The 23,058-nt window shown below is 52.3% G+C and overlaps 1 protein-coding gene across 1 annotated transcript; it reads left to right on the top strand.

Annotated features, from left to right (window-relative positions):
- Nucleotides 1-21,516, top strand: LHX2 (LIM homeobox 2). Its single transcript, NM_001261792.1, is given in 5 exon segments — nucleotides 1-150; nucleotides 1,648-1,850; nucleotides 2,787-3,190; nucleotides 8,772-8,977; nucleotides 20,784-21,516. Coding segments are annotated over 5 exon segments (1,221 nt in total). The 5' UTR covers nucleotides 1-30; the 3' UTR covers nucleotides 21,072-21,516.
- Nucleotides 21,517-23,058: the final 1,542 nt, after the last annotated feature.

Raw genomic sequence — 23,058 nt, 5'->3', positions numbered from 1 at the left:
CGCGCCCCCGGCCCCGCCGGTCCCGCCGCGATGCTGTTCCACAGTCTGTCGGGCCCCGAGGTGCACGGGGTCATCGACGAGATGGACCGTAGGGCCAAGAGCGAGGCTCCCGCCATCAGCTCCGCCATCGACCGCGGCGACACCGAGACGGTAGGCGCGCGGTTGTGGGGTCGGGGTTGAGAGCTGGGATGGGGCCGGGCCAGTCAGCGCCTCTGCTCCCCGAAGTTTGGGGAGCGTCCTTCGTGCGGCACGGGACTGGGTGCTGGGGATCCTCGGTCAGAATGCAAGGCCAGTGGCTCCCGGTTCAGGGGAAACCCGGCTGCTGGGACGGAGAAGGGAAACAAGGTTGAAACCGAAATCTCCGCCCTGGCGGGTAGAGGAGAGCGTTTCTTCGGAAGTGGAAGCCAAGTCCCATCCGCGGCCCAGGGCAGCTTCCTTCTCACCTTGCCGGGCGCCGGGGTCGACAGCCCCGCGCTCTCCTCAACCTCTCGGCTCCGGTTGCTGGCGGCGCCGCGGGCGGCGCCAGGGAAAGGCGAACCAGCCGGGAGCACTGGGGCTGCAGCCGGCTTGGGCCGCTCTCGGCTTTCCGGCAATCGGGGATCTCCCTCAACCCCCTGCGCGGTTTCGGAGACCGAAGCCTTCGGGGCCAACATTTGTCGTTGTTCGCGTCCCCAGACCTTTGACTGGTCAGACTTAGCCAGGTCAGGGCTGGGAGTTCAGGCTCTGGCCTGGCCCTCGCCAAAGGAGACTCCATTCGGATCTCTACACCTGGCTCCGCGGGCCTAGCCCCAAATAGCCAGTTCCTCGCCTCAGACCTCCCTGGGGGCCAGAGGAGCAGACACTGCCCAAGTAGCGGGCCCAGAAGTGACCTTTAGGAGGCCGCGGAGGTGGGGAGCACGGGAGAAGCTTCTCTGCTTCGGGAGCAGGACCAGCGGCCCCAGTGGCCTCCCAGCCTCCGAGCCCTTCTTCGGTTAGACCTTCTCTGCTGGTCAGTTTGGATAGGGGAGGATTTGGGTTGAACCTGTCCTTCACCCAGGGACTTTGAGGGTGTCCCTGCACCCCATTCACCTCATCCCTGAACCCAAGAGGGCCCCAGCCTGTGTGGCAGAGGAGCCAGAAGTTGGCTGACTTGTCCTGGCCTTAACCTCTGGCCTAAGGATCCAGGGATCACTGAAGCTGGGGCCCAGGAACTCTGCTGTCTCTCCAAAGAGGAGTCTGTGTGGAGGGTAACTTAATGGTCACCTTAGCCCCCGCCCCCCGGCTCATTTAAGAAACAGTTTGGGGAAAGCTCTTGGAGGGCTTGACTGGAGTAGCTGTCCTGGTCCCTAAACACAGCCGGAGCATTTTGGGGGAAAGGACAGGGAGGACTGGAAGGGAGAGAGGTAAGCAGGAGAGCCATTTAGGCCAGGATCCCGGCCTGGGCCGGTAGCAGGCTAGGGCTGCGCTGGCGGGCCTGGGTTCTAAACCGCCCAGAAATGAAAATGGGCCTTTTGGGGTGGGGGGAAGCCCGCCGCATGCCCTGGCAGCCCCCTCCGCGTTCAGGGCTAGCCGAGGCCACAGAGGGAGCTGTGGGTGCCAGTTTCGCGGCGGCGGAGGGGCCGCTGGCTGACGCAGGCGCTGCCGTCTTCCGCCTCCCTCCCTTCGCAGACCATGCCGTCCATCAGCAGTGACCGCGCAGCGCTGTGCGCTGGCTGCGGGGGCAAGATCTCGGACCGCTACTACCTGCTGGCGGTGGACAAGCAGTGGCACATGCGCTGCCTCAAGTGCTGCGAGTGCAAGCTCAACCTGGAGTCGGAGCTCACCTGTTTCAGCAAAGACGGTAGCATCTACTGCAAGGAAGACTACTACAGGTAGCCCCCCACCCAACTGCCCCTCAGGACCCCTCCCCCCAGTTTCAGGCACAATCTTACAGTTTGGCCCTCTCCTTTCCCTTTAGTCCCAGGAGAGGGTTCACTACTCAGGACTCCCCACCGCCCCGCCCCAGCTTCTCCAAGCCAGCACAAATTGGGTGATAACCTTTTAAAGCAGCAATTTGGGGAGCTCTTGGAAAGGTCTACAAAGTAAGAGAACCCGAAAAAGAGCAGAAGCTGCCCGCCCCCTCGGAGCTCAGACCACAAAAAAGCTTGAGTTGGGATCCTTGCTCCCCTCTCTCTTTGAAGTTTCTTGAGTTAATCTGAGGTTATAGAAACAGGCACCCCTAAACCTAGGCAGCCCAAGCTGGACAGAAACACAGTTGGAAGGAGAGCTGTGGGAGTGGGTGCATTTCCAGGTCTTTTGAGAAAATGGGAGTGAAAGCTGGCCAAGATCAAAGAACCAGAATCACTAGCAGACTCCAAGTTCCCTGTTTCTCCTTCTCCCCAGTTTTAGGGTTAAGATCTATGTATATTCTCTCTGTTGTCTCTCTTTCCCTGTCTCTGTGTTTCTTCCAAATTACAAAAGTCAGTAGGATTCCCAGGCGCTGGTTTGGAGGGAGGAGTAAAGGTTGAGAAAGGGATAAGTGGTGTCTCCCTCCACTCCCAGGTAAAGGCTTTCCTAGGGCTTGCGGAGACTCTGGGTGAAGTAGAAGTCTTTGTAGGCATGAGTGTGTCAAGGGAAACTATTTTAGGGCAGGACCAGGCCTGGGTCAAAATCTAGTTCTCTCTCCCCCGCCCCATCCTCCAAATAAAGGCCGGGTTATCCATCTTGAGGAGGGGATTGCCCACCGCAGTAGCAGCGGCACCTGGAGGAGGAAAAGGGGGGTACCCAACCGTGTGTTCCCACAGCCCCTCCCTCCATGGTCCCTACAGGCGGTTCTCTGTGCAGCGCTGCGCCCGCTGCCACCTGGGCATCTCGGCCTCGGAGATGGTGATGCGCGCTCGGGACTTGGTTTATCACCTCAACTGCTTCACGTGCACCACGTGTAACAAGATGCTGACCACGGGCGATCACTTCGGCATGAAGGACAGCCTGGTCTACTGCCGCTTGCACTTCGAGGCGCTGCTGCAGGGCGAGTACCCCGCACACTTCAACCACGCTGACGTGGCAGCGGCGGCCGCTGCAGCCGCGGCAGCCAAGAGCGCGGGGCTAGGCGCAGCAGGGGCCAACCCTCTGGGTCTTCCCTACTACAATGGTGTGGGCACTGTGCAGAAGGGGCGGCCGAGGAAGCGCAAGAGCCCGGGCCCTGGTGCAGATCTGGCGGCCTACAACGCTGGTGAGTGCGTGGCGCGCGGAACGCCCCCGTAGGGTTGGGGGAAAGTGCGCGGCCTCGACGGCCGGGAGCTGGAGTGAATGTATGCTGGGCAAATAGCGAGCCTTAAGCACCGGAAGGCCTTGCAGAAGGGACGTTAGCCCCCTGGGCTTCCAGCCTGTGCGTCCTCGGCTGGAGCGGGAGGAGAGGGTGCAGTGGTCCCTTGCTGCCCCGGGTGCAGGGCCTTGTCTCTGATACATTGTATTTTTTGGAGATGGCTTTTTGGTTGGGGCCTTTGCCCCACTTTGCTGGGCAGGAAGTGTAGGGATGGAGAAAGCAAGGCGGCGCTGACACCAAACAGGCTTCGGGTTGGCGCGGCTGAGAGTGGGGAGCTGCGGCGACGAAGGCAGGGCGGCGAAGGAAAAAGGCAGGGCGGCGAGGGTCCCGAGAGAGGGCTGGTTGTGACCAGGGGCGCCGAGCTCGGCCTGGTGTGCCGCCTGACGGCGTGAAATGTCCCAAGGGCGGCAGGCTTGGGGATCTCGGGCTTGGAGAACTCAGGAAAGCAAAGGCTGCGGGTCCTTTTGCTCGGCCCGATCCTCCTTTAAAGCCAGGTCTCAGTTTTCCCGGGCTCCTTCCTCCGAGTTTCCTGGCGCCTGCTGGGGTGAGGGCCGCGACCCTCGGAAGCGGGCGCCCGGGCGGGACGAGACCCGAGCAGGCCTGGCCTCGCGCCGGGGTGGAGTGGGGTGGGGTGAGGTGGGGGGCTCGGTTCGGATTTCCGGCATCTTTGAACCTCAGGCCATTCCCGGAGAAGCTCTGCCCCCTCCCGCGCCCCTCCCTGCTCAGGACAGCTGCAGAGGTTCTGAGTCCCGGCAAATGAGCCGTCAACATCTGCCCGAAGTCTGCAAGGCCCGGAAAGGTTTATGACTCTCCGGGCTTCCGAACTAGAGTTTATTTGCAATTATTTTCTTTCTTTCGTTTGCAACAGAATTAGATTTGGAGATTTTGTGTCCTTCCTCCTTTTCCCTTTAGTTAATGCACAAGTGGAAAAAACAAAAACAAAAACAAACCCAAGACTGTCCAGAGGGGGCTACGGCGGGAAGAAGTCAGTTATTTTCATCTTAAAGAATCTGAGTTGAATATGGAGGGAAATGAGGGGCGGATGGGGGTGTCCCCGTTCGCTCCAACGAAATCGCTTGTTGGAGGATCATGGGGCGTGTGTCTGCGTGCGGAACTGGGAGGAAAACGCAGTCCCCAGTTTGGTGAATGGTGAAGCAGCAGTAGGCCGGTCGGTGGCGCGGATCTAAGATTTGCTGACGGCACTAGCACAGATGTGGCTCTCTGGAACTTCCATCCCTAATCTCCTACCACCCCGAAAAAAAAAGACAAAACCGAGTTCAGACCGGCTCCCCCCAAACCAAGCCGCTTCTATTTATCAAGTGGGGTCAACTTCCACTCGGAAGCACCTCGCGGGGCTCGGCTCCAGGGCACCTGGTGGCTGGGGAGCTGTATTGTTTTCCTGGGCACTCAGGTTCGGCGCCAGGTTTAGGGTTGTGCAAAAAGAGAGTAGAAGGTACAGAGAGTTATTTCTGCTTTTTGCTGTTCAGCCGCCGTTTCCCCCAGCGAGATGGGCTGGAGGCTGAATTTCAAGCCTTGTTTAACCTCTACAAGAGACACCCTCCATTCAGCCATCTCACTTTCTCTCTGGCCTCCCTCTCTCTTTTTTTCCTTTCCGCTCCCTCCGTCCTTTCTCTCTATCTCTGTCTCTGTGTGTGCCCCTGTTTGTTTCCGTGCCCTCCTCTCCGACCTTGCCCGGGGCTCCTAGTCCTGGGAGAAACGGCATTCGGTGCGCCAGCCGTGGCTATGCGGCTGACTCTTTCGGGGCTCACGGGACTACGCTGGGGAAAGGGGGGACCTCCCCGGCCTCTTGGGGCCCAGCCCAGCCTTCCTAGGTCTGGCGTCCGCCCTTCTCTCCCCTACCGCACTGGCAGGAGAGAAATAGCCGCAGTGTGGGCCGCGGGGCAGTTAGGACTGGAAAGCGGGGACCCTGGAGGGTGCGATCGTGGACGGTGTGCGGGCGTGGGTCTTGTGCGTGTGCGTGCAGCGTTCCGACCGCGGGGACACGAGCTTGTTTGTGGCAGTGTCCCACATCCAGTGGCCCAGTCACGCGGACCCCTTGCAAAGCCTCTTGCTCTGGGAACAGTCCCTCCAAGGCGCGGCGTCACCTTACTGAAGGGCGGCGAGCTGGGGGCCTAGTGGGGAGGGGGCGCCGTCGGGGCGGCCAGCGCTGGGCTTACAGCAGAGCCGCGGGCCGCGGGGTCGGAAAGTCCTTCCGGGGCGGGGCCGCAGCGGCCTCTTCCCGCAGCCCCTCAGGCCCGGCCCGTGTGGAACGGAAACCTCCCCCCACCCCGGGCGGCAATGCCAGCGGGCTGGGGGCGCGGGAACGGCGGCAGGAGCGGACGAGGGGCCTGGGCCGCGCACTTTGCGCCTGGGTTTGCGCGCCGCGGCCGCGGGAGTCCCGCGCGGACCGGCCGGACGCCCGGCCTCCCCCAGCCCCAGCTTTTTGTGTGTGTGTGCCTGGCGGCGTAATTACTGATTTGATTCCAATCCATTATTTAGACAATTGAACCTACAATCTCGTCTTTAGTAAAATGAGGCGAAGTCAGATTTGATTACAGGTTCAGTCCCAGCGACAAGAGCTCGAAACCCGATGGGTTAATAACAGATCACGAGTAAATTATTCATGATTTTACGAGCTCTTTAGCTCCATTGAATCGGCCTAATTGAGAGGAAAAAAAAAAAAAAAAGGAGAGAGAAAGCCCGGGTCCTCCCCCTCCCCTCGGCCCCTCGCTCCTCCCCGGATCCGATCCTGGGGAATCTCGACCCGCCCCCGGCACTGGAGGCGGGAGTGAGGGGGTTCGGGGCGCCGGCCAAACCTGGGCCCCACGTCTGCCTCCCCCGCCGCCGCCCCCTGCCCTCGCCTCTGGCCGGCCTCGGCCTGGCTACTTAGGACCGACTCCTTTCCTTTTTTCTCCACTCCTCTTCTTTCCCCTTTTCACCACTCCCCCGCCAGTAACGGCTTCAGAAAAGGCCTCCCCGGCAGGGACCAGGTCTCCTGGAGCCTCGGGATTCAGCTCGGCCACCGGACCCTCGCCACAAGCTGCGCCTGTTTCCGGGACTCGCTTTCCCCTCCGCTCTCACTGTCTATTTCTTGCTGTCTTTGGAGCTGTCGCTCTCCCGTTCTCCCGGCTCCTTCGCTTTCTTTTCCTCTGTCTCTCCTCTCTTTTTCCTGGCTCTGTCCATCTTCCGTCCCTACCCCCTCTCTCTTTCTCTTCCTCCATTCTCCCTTTCTGTGTTTGTCTTTTCTCTCCTTTCTCTGCCCTTTCTGTCCCCCTCCCCCACACCACTACCCCACCTAGGCGGCACTCAGGGCAGGTCCCTTGGGCCCATGGGGGCGCCGGGGTCCCCACGGAGCTCATTAACAGCAGCCAGGCCCAGGCGGGGGCTCGGTGGAGGGATGGGCCCAAAGATACCCCGTAGGGAGGCCTGCCCCACCCCCAGTGGAGCTGGGGACTGGGGGAAAGAAAAGGGTTGCTCACCTCAGCGGGTTCCAAGCAGTTCTGGTGGATCAGGTTCAGAGGCATCCTCTGATCCCCTTTAAATTGCCGGACCCCCCGCTCTTCACTCTGGGCGTGCTCTCTGTGGGAATGCAGCCCCGGGGGTGAGGGTTCCTGAGTGCGGGTGGAAAGAGGCCCCTAGGAGGTGTAGCCCCTAGCTAACAGCTCCAAAGGCAGGGGCAAGACCTGTATCTTGCAAATTCTCTCTGCAAGGGACTGTTCCCTACCCGGGCAGGGGAAGGGGGAGGTCACCCGCAGAGTAAAAGTTCTTTGGAGGTAGTGTGGCCAGACAAAATGCAGGATCCCCAGTTAAATTTGAATTTTGGGTAAATAACAAATACATTTTTAGTGTAAGTGTTCCTGGCAATATTTGCATTTTGGAAAAATAACGAATAAATTTGAAATGTGTAGTATAAGTGTCCCGTGTAATATTTGAGTTTTAGGTAAATGACAATTTTTTAGCATAGCTGTGTCACCTGTAGTATTTGAATTTTAGGTAAACAACAAGTACATTTTTAGTATAGGCATGTCCTTTGCAATATTTAGGACGTGCTTACACTAAAACATTATTTATTATTTTTCTGAAATTTATATTTAACTGGGCAACCTGTATTTTCATTTACTAAATCTAGAGCTCTGTTATGGGTATGTAATAAGGACATAAGATACCTTCTCAGTTCCCCACTTTAGGCGGACTGAATGTACACCCCTTTTGAGGCTTGCCCCAAGGCAAGACCTTAAGTGTGGCATGGCTCTGGAGATGAGGAGGGGACCTTGGGAGGGGTCCTGCAGGTCCCCATCAGCTGCCAAGTGGCTGAGCAATTTTCTGAGACCCAGGGTTTTACCCATATTCCCCACCCCCAATGCCAGCCAGACATTGGCAGCCTGGCCCCCATGAGGCCCCTTGTGGATAGGGACAGGCTCCCTCCTCCCTTCGTGGTGTAGTGGAAGAAAACAAGGAGAACTCCAGTGCTCAATCTAGGCTCAACACATCAAGATCAATCTAGCCTGTTACCGGTGGTGTGGCTGTGTGCAAGTTGCTTCATTTCCCTTAGCTTTAGTTTCCACATCTCTAAAATGGGAATAGCCACCTCTCTGAGCGGTAGTGATGTACAGTGACATTTGTAAAGCCAAACACACACCACAAGTGTCTACTACATGTTTATTTCTGCCTCGGACTTCCTTCACCTTCCACTGCGGCACTCTCTGTGGACTGCGCAGATCTCTGAACTTCCCCGAGCCTAACTTGATCCATTTGTTCAACGGGGAAACCATCTTACAGGGTAGTGATGAGGATTAAACTGCAAAATGCAGTTTCCAACCTTTGGCCCAGTGCCCGAGGCCCGGGGTCTTTCAGTACTTTTGGATGTGGCAAAACGAGCGTGAGTCTCTGTCTCAGCAATTTCTAGATGCCAGTCCCAGGCACGGTAGGGGGAGACGGCGGAAAGCACTCATCCTTAGAGTGCCTTGGGAAACCGGAGGAGTGCAGGCCCAGAGACCTTGTCCTGCTGTGTCAGAAGTCAAGTGACTTCCCTTGCTAAGCCTCAGTTTCAACATCTGTAAAAATGGGAAAAAAACTACCTGGTGCTCCTAGGATTGTTTTAACTACCTAAAGAAAATGTGCCTGGAAAGCCCTTTAACACATCACCTGGAGTTCATTCAGCCATCAACAAGTTATAGCAGTTGTTGCTGCTGCTGCTGCTACTTTTGTTTTTATTATCATAACATAATGGCTCAGAATGATTTTTGGATTCTCCCAGAGCCGGGATTCAGTGCTGCAGTTCCTAGCAGAGTGATCCTGGGTGGATCACTCTCTCTGAGCCTCAGAGTGTCTCCATCTATAAAATGGGGGTAATGTCCCCAGTTCGTTGTGCCGCAGACATGCAGCAGGGTTAAGGATAGAAATGTTTGGCCGCGGGTGGGACGAGGGTGGATTTGGCATGGGGGGCGGGTCAGGAAGTTCACCCACCAGCTCTGTGTCTGCTCCCTAGCGCTAAGCTGCAACGAAAACGACGCAGAGCACCTGGACCGTGACCAGCCATACCCGAGCAGCCAGAAGACCAAGCGCATGCGCACGTCCTTCAAACACCACCAGCTTCGGACCATGAAGTCTTACTTTGCCATTAACCACAACCCCGACGCCAAGGACTTGAAGCAGCTCGCGCAAAAGACGGGCCTCACCAAGCGGGTCCTCCAGGTCAGCCAGGGCCAGGGGTGGGGGCATCTGTGACCACCGGGGACCGGGGTGGAACCCTGCACCCCCCGCCGTGGGCCTCGGAAGGACCTTCCACCATGTGTCTGCTTCTCTGTGTGTTTATCTTCCTCATTCTCTTTCTTCACCTCTCCAGCCTCTTTCTATCTGTATTTCAGTCTTTCTTCCTTACTTTGGCTTTTCTCTTTTTCAGTTTTTACCTCTCTGTTTTTCTGTTTGTGTATGGCTCCATCCTCTTTGTCTCCATACTCGGTCTCTTTTCTTTCTTGTAGACCATTCTTAGTTTCTGTTTGTTATTCAAGTGACACTCATTTTACACATGTTCATGTCATAAAAGATTCAAACATTTCAGATAAATCTAGAGGCCGCCCCACCCCATCCCAGGACGTCCACCCAAGGTGACTATCGTTAGCTCCTGCTTCTTGCTTCTCACCCACTCTAGTTTCTCTTCTCTTGCTGTCTGCCTCTGTCTCACTCCCCCCTCTCTCTTCCTTCAGGCATCTCTCTAGATTTATCTTCTGCCTCCCAGACTCTCCTGGAAGCAAGGTTTGGTGGTGGGGATGTATGTGGGCAGATTCCGCGGGTGGGCAGGTGGGGGTGGGGCTGCCCAGAGGACATGGTGGGGTGGGGAGTGGCTGGGTGCCTGTGAAACTGAGCAGAACTGCACTTACATGTGTGGGTAACTTCTTAATAGAGAAGATCCAGAACTTTCACCAGATTTCCACACCCTCAGAGATGTTAAGAACCCTAGTCTGGAGGCACAGGAGGAGGTCTCAGGCTTCTGCATGACCCAAAGATGTGGCAGAGTCGTGAGCCACACCTCAAACCGTCAGCTCCTCCTTTTACTCATTTTAGGGCCTTAGGCAAGTCACTTGACTTTTTGTAGCCTGTTTCCTCATACATGAAATGGATACAATAAATTATGCAGCGGAGTTGTCCAAGGAGCCACTGAAATGACGTGCCTGTGGTGCGACCTGACGCTTGCTCAGTGGATGGTAGCCAATAATAGCATTAACTAGATTCATTAGCTGGCATGAATTCACTAGTATGAGCAATTATTCTGGTAGCTGGACCTCAGTTTCCCCATTCGTACAAAGAGAAGGCAAGACAATGCCTCCTTCCTTTATAGCAAGTTTAACCAATTTATTCTTCAGAACGTGTGGTTATAGTGCCAGCGACACACATTTTGAGGGTAGAAAACCGAGGGAGGAAGTAACCGGACAGTCTCACAACAGGAGGGAAGGTGGTGGGATTCGAGTCCAGGCCAGTCTGACCCACCCTCCAGCCCCAGGTCTCCGGGATTGAGGGCTGGGAGGTGACAGAGGGGGGATGACGAAGATGGAGGGCTGCGCAGCCGTCCTAAGACAGTTCTTGTGAGTTTGTCAGAAACTTAAAAAAAATTAAAAAAGAAAAAAAGGCCTTTTATGGGGCCGGTTGAGGCTGTGACGCGGCGCAACCGCAGCTGCAGCTGCGGGGGGAGCCAGGAGTTGGGGCCCCTAGGCTGCCGAGGCGCCCCCTTGCGCAGCGCTGCCCACGGGGAGCGGGCGACGGGCTTCCTGCGAGGGAGGACTGAGTGACGTAGCAGAGGGAGGGAGCGCCGGCCAATGGGATGCTGATGCGCCTCTCTGGGCCCGCCCCTCCCTCAGGGTCCGTTTTGCTTTCGAGTCCCACTGGCCTGGGCTCCTGGTGAAATGGAGAACATGGCTACACTCGCTGGGGTAGCAGGTCTCTCTCGTCTGTTTCCTTCGTTCTTTGCCTTCTTGGGGTTAGGTCAAGGACCCTCTTTGGCGCCCCCTCCCTTCAGCCGTGGGTGAGTTCGGACTGAGGACTTGGGGTTGCGCTGCCTTTTCTCTGGTTAGTAGGACCCTTCGTCCTTCCCCAATCCAGTTGCTCTGTGGCAGGGGTGTCCAATCTTTTGGCTTCCCTGGGCCACGTTGGAAGAAGAAGAATTGTTCTGGGCCACACATAAAATACACTAACATGAACGATAGTTGTTGAGCTAAAATAATAATAATAATAATAATAATAATAATATTTTAAGAAAGTTTACGAATTTGTGTCGGGCCACATTCAAAGCCCTCCTGGGCATAGACAAGCTTGCTCTATGGAGTGGCGCCAGGAGAGGGAGGGCAGTTCTACGAATTAATGCCTGAGCTGGGGATGGAACCGGGTTCAGGAAGACCTGGGCTGGGTTCTCTGGCTGTGTGTCTTGGACAAATTAGTTACCCTCTCTGAGCCATAGATTTCTTATCTGTAGAAAGGGCACCATTAGGGCGCACACCTCTCTCGGTTATTCAGATTAAATGAAATGAAGAGTAAGTACCCATAGTTGAATCAGAATCTCCAGTGAGAGCCAGTCTTTGTTGGCCCTGGGGAGGCAGGAGGCTTGGTCACCTGACTTAGGAACAAATCAGATTTCCAGGAGAGGTACCTCTTATTCTTTCATCTGATGAAATATGTATTGGCACCAGGCCCTGGGAACACAGAGACGAACAAACCATGGTCCTGGCCCTGAGGAAATTCACCTGTTAGGTATAGAGACAGACCCATGTACAGTTTCCTCATGGTGTGATCTGTTGGGGCACCTACTGAGGGAGCCCAGAGGAAGGACCAACTACGCTGTGTGCCAGGCATCATGATCCCTCTTCCCCCACCATCCAGATGAGAACGTGGAGGCCCAAATGATCTCCACTTGCCCCAAATCACACTTTGCTAGTTACCTGCAGAGCTGGATCAAAATCCAGGCCTGCCTGATCAATGGACATAGTTCTTTCTTCTTTGAGCCAATCTGGCAATGACTGTCTGAGTGTGAGTTTCATTTAGGGTCTGTATATTGGGGGTGAGGCATACGTGTAGCACTGTTCTCCGTTTTTCCCAGACCACATTTGCATAAATCCCAAATATTCCTTATTGCACATGGTGATGCAGCAGTTTACAAAGCATTATCTTTCCAGTCACGTGTCTACCTTACCTTAAGATTTTTCTGCCCATTTTACAGATGAGAAGCTTAAGACCTAGTAAGATGAGGTGATTTGCTGCTGATTACAGGAGCCAGGCATTGGCAGGGTAGGGCTTGCCCTCAGGTGCCCCGACTGCTGACGGGGAATCTGGGGAACATGGGATGGGAGCAGTTTTAGGTGAGGCAGTTGGTAGTATGGCTTTGAAAGGTAACAGACTGGTTTTAATCCTCTCTGAACCTGATTCCTTATCTTTGAAATGGGGATGAGAAGGATACCTTACTGGTGGTTGCACAGAGTAAATAAGATGACGTACTGTGTAATTTGCAGAGTATAGAGTCAGGACCCAGGCATGCTGATCTCATTCACTCATTACGCAGTACAGTTCAGTCTCATGCGCTCATGTACACGGTACAGTTCAGTCTGCAACCCTCTTTGCACACATTTTAAAAATGTGATTATCTTCATTTTGGAGATGATGAAACTGAGGTTCTGAGAGTCTAGAACCCTGGCCCTAAGTCTCACAGCTAGTCAGTCATGAAGCCAGGAGTCAAGTTCAGATTGGTCTGATTCCCAAGCTCTTTCCAATATTGCACATGGGGGGATTGTGACTTTTCTCCTATTGGATCTGGCTGCAGAGTGCAGCAGAACAGTGGGAGAGGAGGGAAGGCGTAGGTCACAGATGCCATGTCTTGGTAGGGAAGCAGAAACCTCTAGTAACGTGCTCATCACATAAAAGGTGCTCACATTTGCCATCAGCAGCAGCATGGCAGCCACAATACTCACTATCAGTGGGCGAGGTGACTAGGAGACAGAATGTCCACTTAGACGGAGGTCCTATAAGACTTTAAGCCTAACAAATGTATGGAGATCATTTCTCACCACATAGAAGTCGCTCTGCGTTGCTTTTCTTCCTTCCTGTGGAAGGGCCAGGGAGGCAGAATATTAAGATGCCCTAAGCTTGGGGAAGCGGGTGATGAGCTGATTGATTTGGGTGGGTGGAGGTCTCCGTAGGGGTTCCCTGGTATGCCTTTGGAAGAAAATACATTTTAACCACCAACAGTTTAAAAACCATCTTTCATGCTGGGTGCGGTGGCTCACGCCTGTAATCCCAGTACTTTGGGAGGCTGAAGTTGGCATATCACTTGAGTTCAGGCGTTCGAGACCAGCCTGGCCAACATGGTGAAACCCCGTTCCCTACTAAAAACACAAAAATTAGCCAGGCGTGGTGGCACACACCTGTAGTCCTAGCTACTCAGGAGGCTGAAGCAGGAGAATCACTTGAACAACCCGGGAGGTGGAGGTTGCAGTAAGCTGAGATTGTGCCACTGCACTCCAGCCTGGGCAACAGAGCAAGACTCTGTCTCTAAGATAAATAAATAAATAGCATCTTTCAGGTGACTAGTTAGTTATAATTAACCTGTGTGAGAATTTAGAAGTTGAGAACTCTAGCTTTCCTCTGGCCACTCACCTGTTTGACAGATATATTGACTGCCATGTGCCAGGCAGGCTGGAGGCACTGAGGATTCAGCGGGGAACAAGACAATGAACAAGACTGGCCGGGCATGGTGGCTCACGCCTGTCATCCCATTACTTTGGGAGGCCAAGGCAGGTGGATCACTTGAGGTCGGGAGTTCAAGACCAGCCTGGCCAACATGGTAAAACCCATCTCTACTAAAAATACAAAAATTAGCTGGGCACAGTGGCACGTGCCTGTAATCCCAGCTACTTGGGAGGCTGAGGCAGTAGGATCGCTTGAGCCCAGGAGGTAGAGGTTGCAGTGAGCCGAGATTGCACCATTGCACTCCAACTGGGGGTGACAGAGCAAGACTCTGTCAAAAAAAAAAAAAAAAAAAGATGGTGAACAAGACCCCATTGGAACATCCACCCAGAGGGCATTGTGGAGCAAGGTGTGGGATAAACAATTGACAAGGTACTAAGATTAATCTCTGTGTTTTTCTTTTAAATGATTCTAAGATCATATAGGTTTGGGAAAGGCTCAAGGTTGACTATGTCTTTCTCTTGGAGATCAGAGCATGTTAGCATTAATACAGGCATTGAGAAATCTGGAACAGACTCAACTTTGTCTAATCTAACATTTCCCAAATTTTATTTGGCCATAGAATTCTTATTTAACTCTTGAAAAGAAATAAAATGGTGGACGTGCGAGGTAGGAAAAATGCAAGGGTACAACGAGAGACCTGACCTGCTGAAGGAGGTAGTCAGGGAAGGCTTCCCTGAGGAGGAGGTGTGGTTTATATCAGGGCAAGTCACTTCATTACTTTGAACCGCCATTTCCCCACCTGTAAAGTCATCTTTTTCTTGCCTGTCCATCACCCAGGTCAGTGATGAGTGTCCAATCTAGTCCTGGATGGCCTAAGCTGTATGGAGTTTCACAGACGATTTGGCCTGAACCTCTCATTTCAAAGGAGAGGAAATCAAGAATCGGAAAGGTGGAGTGACTCTCCCAAGAACCACAGCAAAGTGGTTATAGGCCTGGGACTGGAACCAAGGGTTTCTGATGTCCAGTTCAGTGGTTATTACTTTTGGTTCTTTAAAGAAAACTTCTTTAAAAGTTTACAAAATGCCGGGCGTGGTGGCTCACGCCTGTAATCCCAGCACTTTGGGAGGCCGAGACGGGTGGATCACGAGGTCAGGAGATTGAGACCATCCTGGCTAACATGGTGAAACCCCGTCTCTACTAAAAAATACAAAAAAGTAGCCGGGCGAGGTGACGGGCGCCTGTAGTTCCAGCCACTCAGGAGGCTGAGGCAGGAGAATGGCGTAAACCTGGGAGGCGGAGCTTGCAGTAAGCTGAGATCTGGCCACTGCACTCCAGCCTGGGTGACAGAGCAAGACTCCGTCTCAAAAAAAAAAAAAAAAAAAAAAGTTTACAAAATGCTAGAACTGCCATACCAACAGTTTAGAAAACTAGGAAAAACAGGAAAAAAAAAGAAAAAAAAAGCCTTACCCTTCTAAGAGCACAGGAATCCAATAATTAAAGTGTGTAATTTAGAGGTTAAGTAGTGGCTAAGGGCATAGAACCAGTCTGTTGGAATTCACATCTCAATTCTGGCTGTGCAGTAAGAGGCACACAGTCTCTACTCCTGCAAATTGGCAATAATATTCACATCTACCTCATAGGGTCATTATAAGGACCAAATGAGTTAATGTGTAAAATGCTTAGGACTTTGCTTATAAAATGCCCTGTGCTGGCTGGGTGTGGTGTCTTCCGCCTGTAATCCCAGCACTTTGGGAGACAGAGGTGGGCAGATTGCTTGAGCCCAGGAGTTTGAGACCGGCATGGGCAACATAGTGATATTCCATCTCTACCAAAAAATATAAGAATTAGCCAGGAGTGATGGCATGTTCCCATAGTCCCAGCTACTCGGGAAGCTGAGGCAGGAGGTGGAGACTGCAGTGAGCTTTAATCGCACCACACTGCACTCCAGCCTGGGCAACAGAGTGAGACCCTGTCTCAAAAAAAGAAAAGGAAAGAGGCCAGGCGCGGTGGCTCACGCCTGTAATCCCAGCACTTTGAGAGGCTAAGGCAGGTGGATCACTTGAGGTCAGGAGTTCGAGACCAGCCTGGCCAACATGGAGAAACCCCACCTCTGCTAAAAATACAAAAATTATCCGGATGTGGTGGCACATGCCTGTAATCCCAGCTACTCAGGAGGCTGAGGCAGGAGAATCACTTGAGCTCAGGAGAGGGAGGTTGCAGTGAGGCAGATCGTGCCATCGAACTCTGGCCTGGGCAACAGAGCTAGACTCTGTCTGGGGGAAAAAAATAAAAAGGCCGGGTGCGGTGGCTCACACCTGTAATCCTAGCACTTTGGGAGGCCAAGGTGGGCAGATCACAAGGTCAGGGGATGGAGACCATCCTGGCTAATACAGTGAAACCTGTCTCTACTAAAAAATGTAAAAAATTAGCCGGGCATGGTGGCTCATGCCTGTATTCCCACCTACTTGGGAGGCTGAGGCAGGAGAATAGGTTGAACCTGGGAGGCAAAGGTTGCAGTGAGCTGAGATCGTACTGTACTCCAGCCTGGGCGACAGAGCGAGACTTCATCTCAAAAAAAAAAAAAAAAAAAAAAAAAGATGTCTGGTACTTCATGGGGAATAGTATTCATCATTATTATTTTCTTTATGAAGGGACAATACCAGAGGACATAATTTTTTTATCCTTTTTTTCCACCTAACAGCCATCACAAGACATTTCCCCTGTGGCATCTTGGAGTGGCTGTGTCATGACTCCCACTTGCCGCATCTGAGTGGACACTTTGGATGCAGCCATTAGTTTGATGTTATTAAAAATGCCATGATGGGCATGAAGCTTTCACCTTTTGGCTGATTTCCTTAGCATCCCAGGTGGGGATTTGCTGGGGGCAAAATGGGTTTCCCACTGGCCCTCCTGGCTTTCTTGATGAAAGAATTCTGGGGAAGGAGGTTTGTGAGGCAAAACACAGCTTGCATGGCCAGGTAGTGCCTGGGAAGGGGGCAAGAAGCAACATGTGCTTCTTCATCTACCCAGGACTTATTGGAGGTCTACTGTGCACCAGGCTCGGGCACCCCTGGCCTGGTGTTAGTTGCGTCCTGATGATTCTCTGTGTGAACTTGGCCTTGTTGTCCCAGACACACAGTCCAGAGAACTTGAGGCATGTGAAAAGAGAGGCCTGTCAGTTTCAGAAGATGGGTAGGTGGGGCAGATCGCACCCTGTTGCTTGTGGCTGCCTAAGAATCCCAGCTGGTCAGAACCCTGAGAGCCATATGATGTGGTCTAACCCTCTTGTTGTACAAGTGAGGAAACTGAGGCAGGTCCAGAGGTGAGGGACAAACCCGAGGTCACGTGGCAGTCCCAGGACTGGAAGCTGCTCTTTCCACTGCACCATAGTTGCTTCTCTGTTTATTCATTCATTTATTCACTCATTCACGGGCTTGCTACCTCCGTCAGGACCATGTGGCAGGGAGAGCATGGACTCTTTTAGGGCAAATGGTCCTAAGTCTCAGGTTGCCCTTTGTGTGACCTTTGGCAAGTGACTTCACCACTCTGACCCTCTCTGGTTTTTAAATCTATACAGTGAGGGCAGGCGCGGTGGCTCACGCCTGTAATCCCAGAACTTTGGGAGGCCGAGCTGGGCGGATCACCTGAGGTCAGGAGTTTGAGACCAGCCTGGCTAACATGGTGAAACTCCGTCTCTACTTAAAATACAAAAAGTTAGCCGGGCATGGTGGCAGGTGCCTGTAATCCCAGCTACTTGGGAGGCTGAGGCAGGAGAATCGCTTGAACTCGGGAGGTGGAGATTGCAGTGAGCCGAGATCACACCACTGCACTCCAGCTTGGGGATGACAGAGCAAGACTCCATCTCAAAAAAAAAAAAAGAAAAAACAAAATTAGTCAGGTGTGGTGGCGGGCACCTGTAATCCCAGCCACTCGGGAGACTGAGGCAGGAGAGAATCACTTGAACCTGGGAGGCAGAGGTTGAAATGAGCCGAGATCGCGCCACTGCACTCCAGCCTGGGTGACAGAGCAAGACTCTGTCTCAAACAATAATAATAATAATAACAGTAAATAAATAAATCTATAAAATGAGAATAATAATAATCAAACCCACCTACTTGGCTTTTCATGGGAATAACCTGTCACAGTGCATGCTGGAGGGTGGCATGGGGCCTGGCACGTAGTAAAAGGTACATACATGTCAGCCATTCCTATGACTACATATTACTGATTCTTAATCCCTGCCAGTGTCTGCCATGTGCCGGGGGATATGAAGATAGCATAGACAGGGTCCCTGCCCCCATCCACCTCTCAGGAGTGGGCTTTTTGAAATACCTGGGAGAGAATTCTAGTGAAGCCCTGCCTTAACACGAAGAACAAACCCCACACAACCCCAGAGCAGACTGGCTTTTAATCAAGTTGTTGAATTTTCGTCCACCAGATTCCCAGCGCCTCAGCTCTGGAAAGCAGAGAAGGCAGTTGTGGACGATGGTGTCATTGTTTACAAGCCCACTGTTAGGGGCAACAGCCTGAGAAATAGCAAACAGCCAGCAACCAACCGGGTCCAGCCCTGCCTGAGGTCTTGCAGCCCGGGATGGATGAGCAAATGAGCATGCAGCAAAGCACCCTCCACCCTCGACCCAGGCTCCCCGCTCCAGCTACTGCTCAGAGAGTCAGACGCACAGAGCACAGGCTGCTCACGGGTCACACGCACACAGGCCAGGACAGTGGCAAAGCGGCGGCACGAAGCATGACTCTGGGGAAGTCACTTCCTCCCTCTGAGAGCCTCTGGGAGCTTTCCCCATCCATTTTCTTCATCAGCTCTTCCTTAGGCCACCAGGACACAGTCTCTCCCCTACAGATTTCTGCTGGCCGGGAAAGGGAAGGATCCCCCAACCCCAGGGAGAGCATGTCGAGGGTGGTCTGAGAAGCACTGTACTTACTTGCCAGCCCCCAGAAGGGGTGACGGGCTTTCTTTGGGCAGAGAGCCAGGGAAAATGTGCCTTCTTCCTGGGAAGATCCAGCGCTGAGGAGGGAGCTTGGCTTCGCCACTTCACAGGGTCTGGATCTCCCACTTTACTCCAAGATTCTCGTGGATGTGCTTTTAATTGAGCCCAAATTGTGTTAGGCCACCAGAAACGGGGATTGGAGGCCACAGGCCCCTGCAGCCGGGGTGGTCCCAAGGGGTGGGTGGGGCCAGGAGTCAGCCCTCCCTCTCCTGCCAGAGACACTGGGAAGACAAGGCAGATGCAGGACATCTGGAAATGCGCAACTGGACACCCCAGAATCTGCAGAGTGCCCTGAGGCCCTTTGTTTTATGGGGAGGCTTCTGGCGAGTGTTTTCCTCACGCAAAGGGAAGTGAAGGGGCCCTGTCTTTCGGGCCTTTTTCCTTGGAAGGTTCAACACCCCCCCCCCCCAACAGTGGCCTGGATTTCCTAAGCCCCTCCCAAAGTACTGCGTGGACCTCTGGGTACAGCGGCTCTCTGTGTTTGTGCTGTTAGATGGGTGGTTGTACTTGGGTACTGGCTGTGTAGATGAATTTCTTTTTTCTTTGTCTATTTTTGAGATGGAGTCTTGCTCTGTGGCCCAGGCTGGAGTGCAGTGGCGTGATCTCGGCTCACTGCATCCTCCGCCTCCCGGGTTCAAGCAGTTCTTCTGTCTCAGCCTCCCAAGTAGCTGAGATTACAGGAGCGCACCATCACGCCCAGCTAATTTTTAATATTTTTTAGTAGAGATGGGCTTTCACCATGTTGGCCAGGCTGGTCTCGAACTCCTGATCTCAAGTGATCCACCTGCCTCGGCCTCCCAAAGTGCTGGGATTACAGGCTTGAGCCACCATGCCGGGCCTTAGATGAATTTCAGTGTGTCTTCCTGAATGCATACAGGCATGTGTGCAGAGATATGGGAGTGGACGCGTGTGTGTCTGTGCCCAAGGAAAAATGAAAGTAATCCCATGTTCTCTCACTGACATTCTTTTCGCACCGAGCTCAGCCCCAGCTCCGAGCCCTGCCGCACGTCCCTCATAAGCCGGTACGGGATGCAGCAGGTCAGGAGAGAGACTCTGTGGGTTTCCACTTCCCTGGCCTCGCTTTAATTTGGCTGCTGTTCCCACGCTGCCTACCTCCACCCACCTCCACCCTGAGACCTGGGACCCGGTGGCCCAGGGTACCTGGTGGCTTCTCCAACTGATGATGGAGAATAGGTTCTGTGTCTTTCACTTCCTCTTAGTAACTCATTATTATTGCCTGATTCTCATGTGTTCTTTATCCCATTCCCAGACTTACTGACCACGAAACATTTAAAACATTTTACCAACAAGAACTTGTGGGGTTTATTGTCTGCTGAAAGGCAACTGCCAAAAAAGGAAAAAGAAAAAAAAAAAAAAAAAAAGGAATGTCTCAAACAACCATTAGGAAAAGGATCAAGATTTGTCTGGTGTGTGTGTTTGCTGTGTCTGATAGAAATGCAACTCGAGGCACACATTTAATTTTAAGTTTTAAATGTTCTAGTAGCCTCCTTGAAGAAATGAAGAGAGACAAGTAAAATTAATTTTAATAATGGATTTTGTTTAACTCAGTATAGCCAAACTATTATCATTTCGACATGTAATCAATATAAAAATTATTGCGATATTCTACCTGCTTTTTTTTTTCATATTCGGCCGCCAGATAGGTTGTGTGTTTTCACCTGCAGACTGGTTGAATTTGGTCTAATGCCATTTTAAGTGCTCAGCCACCATACGTGACTCGTGGCTGTGACATTCAGGAGTAAAGCTCAGCTCTGGAACCTCCTATCAGAAAGAGAAGCCCAGCCATAGCCCATTAGATAAAGTGAAATTTTTGTTTTATTTTATGAAGAGCAAAATATGGGTCAGGTGCAGTGGCTCACACTTGTAATCCCAACCCTTTAGGAGGCTGAGGCAGGAGGATTGCTTGAAACCTGGAGTTTGAGACCAACCTGGGCAACGTTGCAAGACCCCGTCTCTACAAAAAATAAATTAAAAAGTTAGCGGGGCCGGTGATGCTCACCTGTATAGCCCAGCTACCCGGGAGGCTGAGGCGGGAGGATCGTTTGAGCCCGGGAGTTTGAAGCTGCAGTGAGCTGAGACTGTGTCACTGCACTTCAGTACGGGAGACAGAGCCAGACCCTGTCTCCAAACAGAAACAAAAACAAAAAAACCCAAAAAGCAAAACATCGCCAACCTGACTTTTTGGATCCTCTTCGCAAAAGGCAGATTAGTGTCCCCAGAGGCAGCAGAGCTCTGAGTGAAGCAGTCGGGGGTATGCTCTGCCTGCCTTCTGCTCAATAGTCCTTCCCTGTCGTCCCCTGCAGGTCTGGTTCCAGAACGCCCGAGCCAAGTTCAGGCGCAACCTCTTACGGCAGGAAAACACGGGCGTGGACAAGTCGACAGACACGGCGCTGCAGACAGGGACGCCATCGGGCCCGGCCTCGGAGCTCTCCAACGCCTCCCTCAGCCCCTCCAGCACGCCCACCACCCTGACAGACTTGACTAGCCCCACCCTGCCAACTGTGACGTCCGTCTTAACTTCTGTGCCTGGCAACCTGGAGGGCCATGAGCCTCACAGCCCCTCACAAACGACTCTTACCAACCTTTTCTAATGACTCGCACCCTCCCACCCCACAATTTCTTTAAAAAAGAAATTATCTTTAGTTGAATTCCAAGTGTATTTTAAAATAGAGGCTTTGAGCAACTAACTAACCACATTTTAGGATCTCGCCTGGAAACAGAGGAAAAAAAAAACAAGTGTGCACCCAGCTAATGCAGCGGTGTGGACCGACAACTTGGAAGATCTACCTGCAACACAACATTTGTGTCACTGTACAGTTTTGTGGACTGAGCGAGGAAAAACAACAAATAATTTAAGTTGGCTAGAGCTTCTGTATTTTCAAAGACTGCCACGTGCCTTAGGAATACTGTTTTATCTCCATACTTTGGATGACTTGTTCATTTTTCTCTCCCTCTTTTTCTCTGTATATTTATGACCAGAGCAAAAATGTAAAAAACAAAAAACAACAAAAAAAAGTTTGTTACTTTGAATAGTCCTAAAAAGAAAAAAAGAAAAAAAAAAAAAAAGGAAAAATCAAACCCCCTCCAACGGTCGCTTTGTTGTTTTAGAATTTTAAGGTGGAAGTCTGTTCGAATATCAGAATTTGTAAAATCTAACCAGTAATAAAACCACTTATCGAAACTACTTGGTCCTGCTGCCATTTGGTTGGGTGTGAAATTCACAGGACCTAAGAGTTTTACCGAAGCCCAGAGATAAATTCTAGGTCTTCACGTCTTCATCACATATTCCTGGGGCTCCTGTCTTATGCCAGGCTTTGGACAGATTATGGAGATGCAGAGACAGATCCAGTTCCTGCTCTCAAGGAATCAGAGTGGTGACACAGGACAGACAAAAGATAACAGGGTGTGATATGTCCTCAAGTGGAGGATATGCAAAGTCTTTCTTTCTTTCTTTCTTTCTTTCTTTCTTTCTTTCTTTCTTTCTTTCTTTCTTTCTTTCTTTCTTTCTTTCTCTCTCTCTCTCTCTCTCTCTCTCTCTCTCTCTCTCTCTCTCTTTCTTTCTTTCTTTCTTTCTTTCTTTCTTTCTTTCTTTCTTTCTTTCTTTCAAATATTTAATGAGCATACCCTGCCAGATGCTCGTGATGCAGAAGTCGGAGGCTCTTCTCTGCTCCTGGCTGGGCTGGAAGGCATGTCAGGCCATGAGGCAGGCCTCCTGAAAAACCTGCAGCTTTTCCCTATGAGTAGTGAACGCAGTTACCAAAGGGCAGCTTAAGCTCCAGTTTTCCTAATGACACAAAATCTGAAAATCGCCAGAGAGGGCAAAAGCAAATGAATTCTGTTCCTTTCCTAAAATTTCAGGGAACCTCAGAAACCCAGAGAAAAGACACACCCCAGAGAGGAGGGAGGGTTGGAGCCAGGCAGTATGAGGTTAGAATTCGTACTATTGAGCCGGGTGAGCTGAAGGAAGTCATTTCATTTCTTTGGGCGTCAGTTTCCTCAGCTATGAGATGAAGGAATGACCCTTGCGCGGCAGTTGTAGTGGGGGCAAAGGTAAGATGTGTTGAAGGGCCCAGCAGAAGGCCTGACATAGAGTAGGGCTCGATGCATTGTAGTAAATGACAGATAGGTGATGTGAGGACTCCGCAGGTGGAGAGCAGGAATGTGTGTATCCAGGCATCCTCTGGCATTGCTGAATGCACCAAGCAGGTGTGGTGTCTGTCCCCCAGACATCTGACACCCCTCATTTCTCACTGTGAGCCCTGCTTCGGAGTACTCTGCTACCAGCTTCATTGGATATCAGCCATTACCCACCCAAATGTCCCTGCAATGACTCCACCAACTTGATCATCCAGATGGAAAATCATGGCCACTGTCAGGAGGAAACAGCCAGGCAAGAGTGGCAGAAGCACCATCCAGTCCAGGACTGGAGTCTCTCTCTCCTCCTCCCTCTGCCATCATTGTTGGGACAGGGTGGAGGGAGGGAGTGGGCAGGAATGAGCTGAGTGTGCTTCAAGCCCAGACTGACTCACTTTCTGAAATGTTTTTTAAAAACCCCAAGTGCATTGCGTGCGCGCGCGC

This window comes from Macaca mulatta, chromosome 15, assembly GCF_049350105.2.
Source record: "Macaca mulatta isolate MMU2019108-1 chromosome 15, T2T-MMU8v2.0, whole genome shotgun sequence".
Classification (NCBI taxonomy): Eukaryota; Metazoa; Chordata; class Mammalia; order Primates; family Cercopithecidae; genus Macaca; species Macaca mulatta.
The sequence above is the reverse complement of the archived record's forward strand: the minus strand, read 5'-3'. Positions and strand labels throughout refer to the sequence as shown.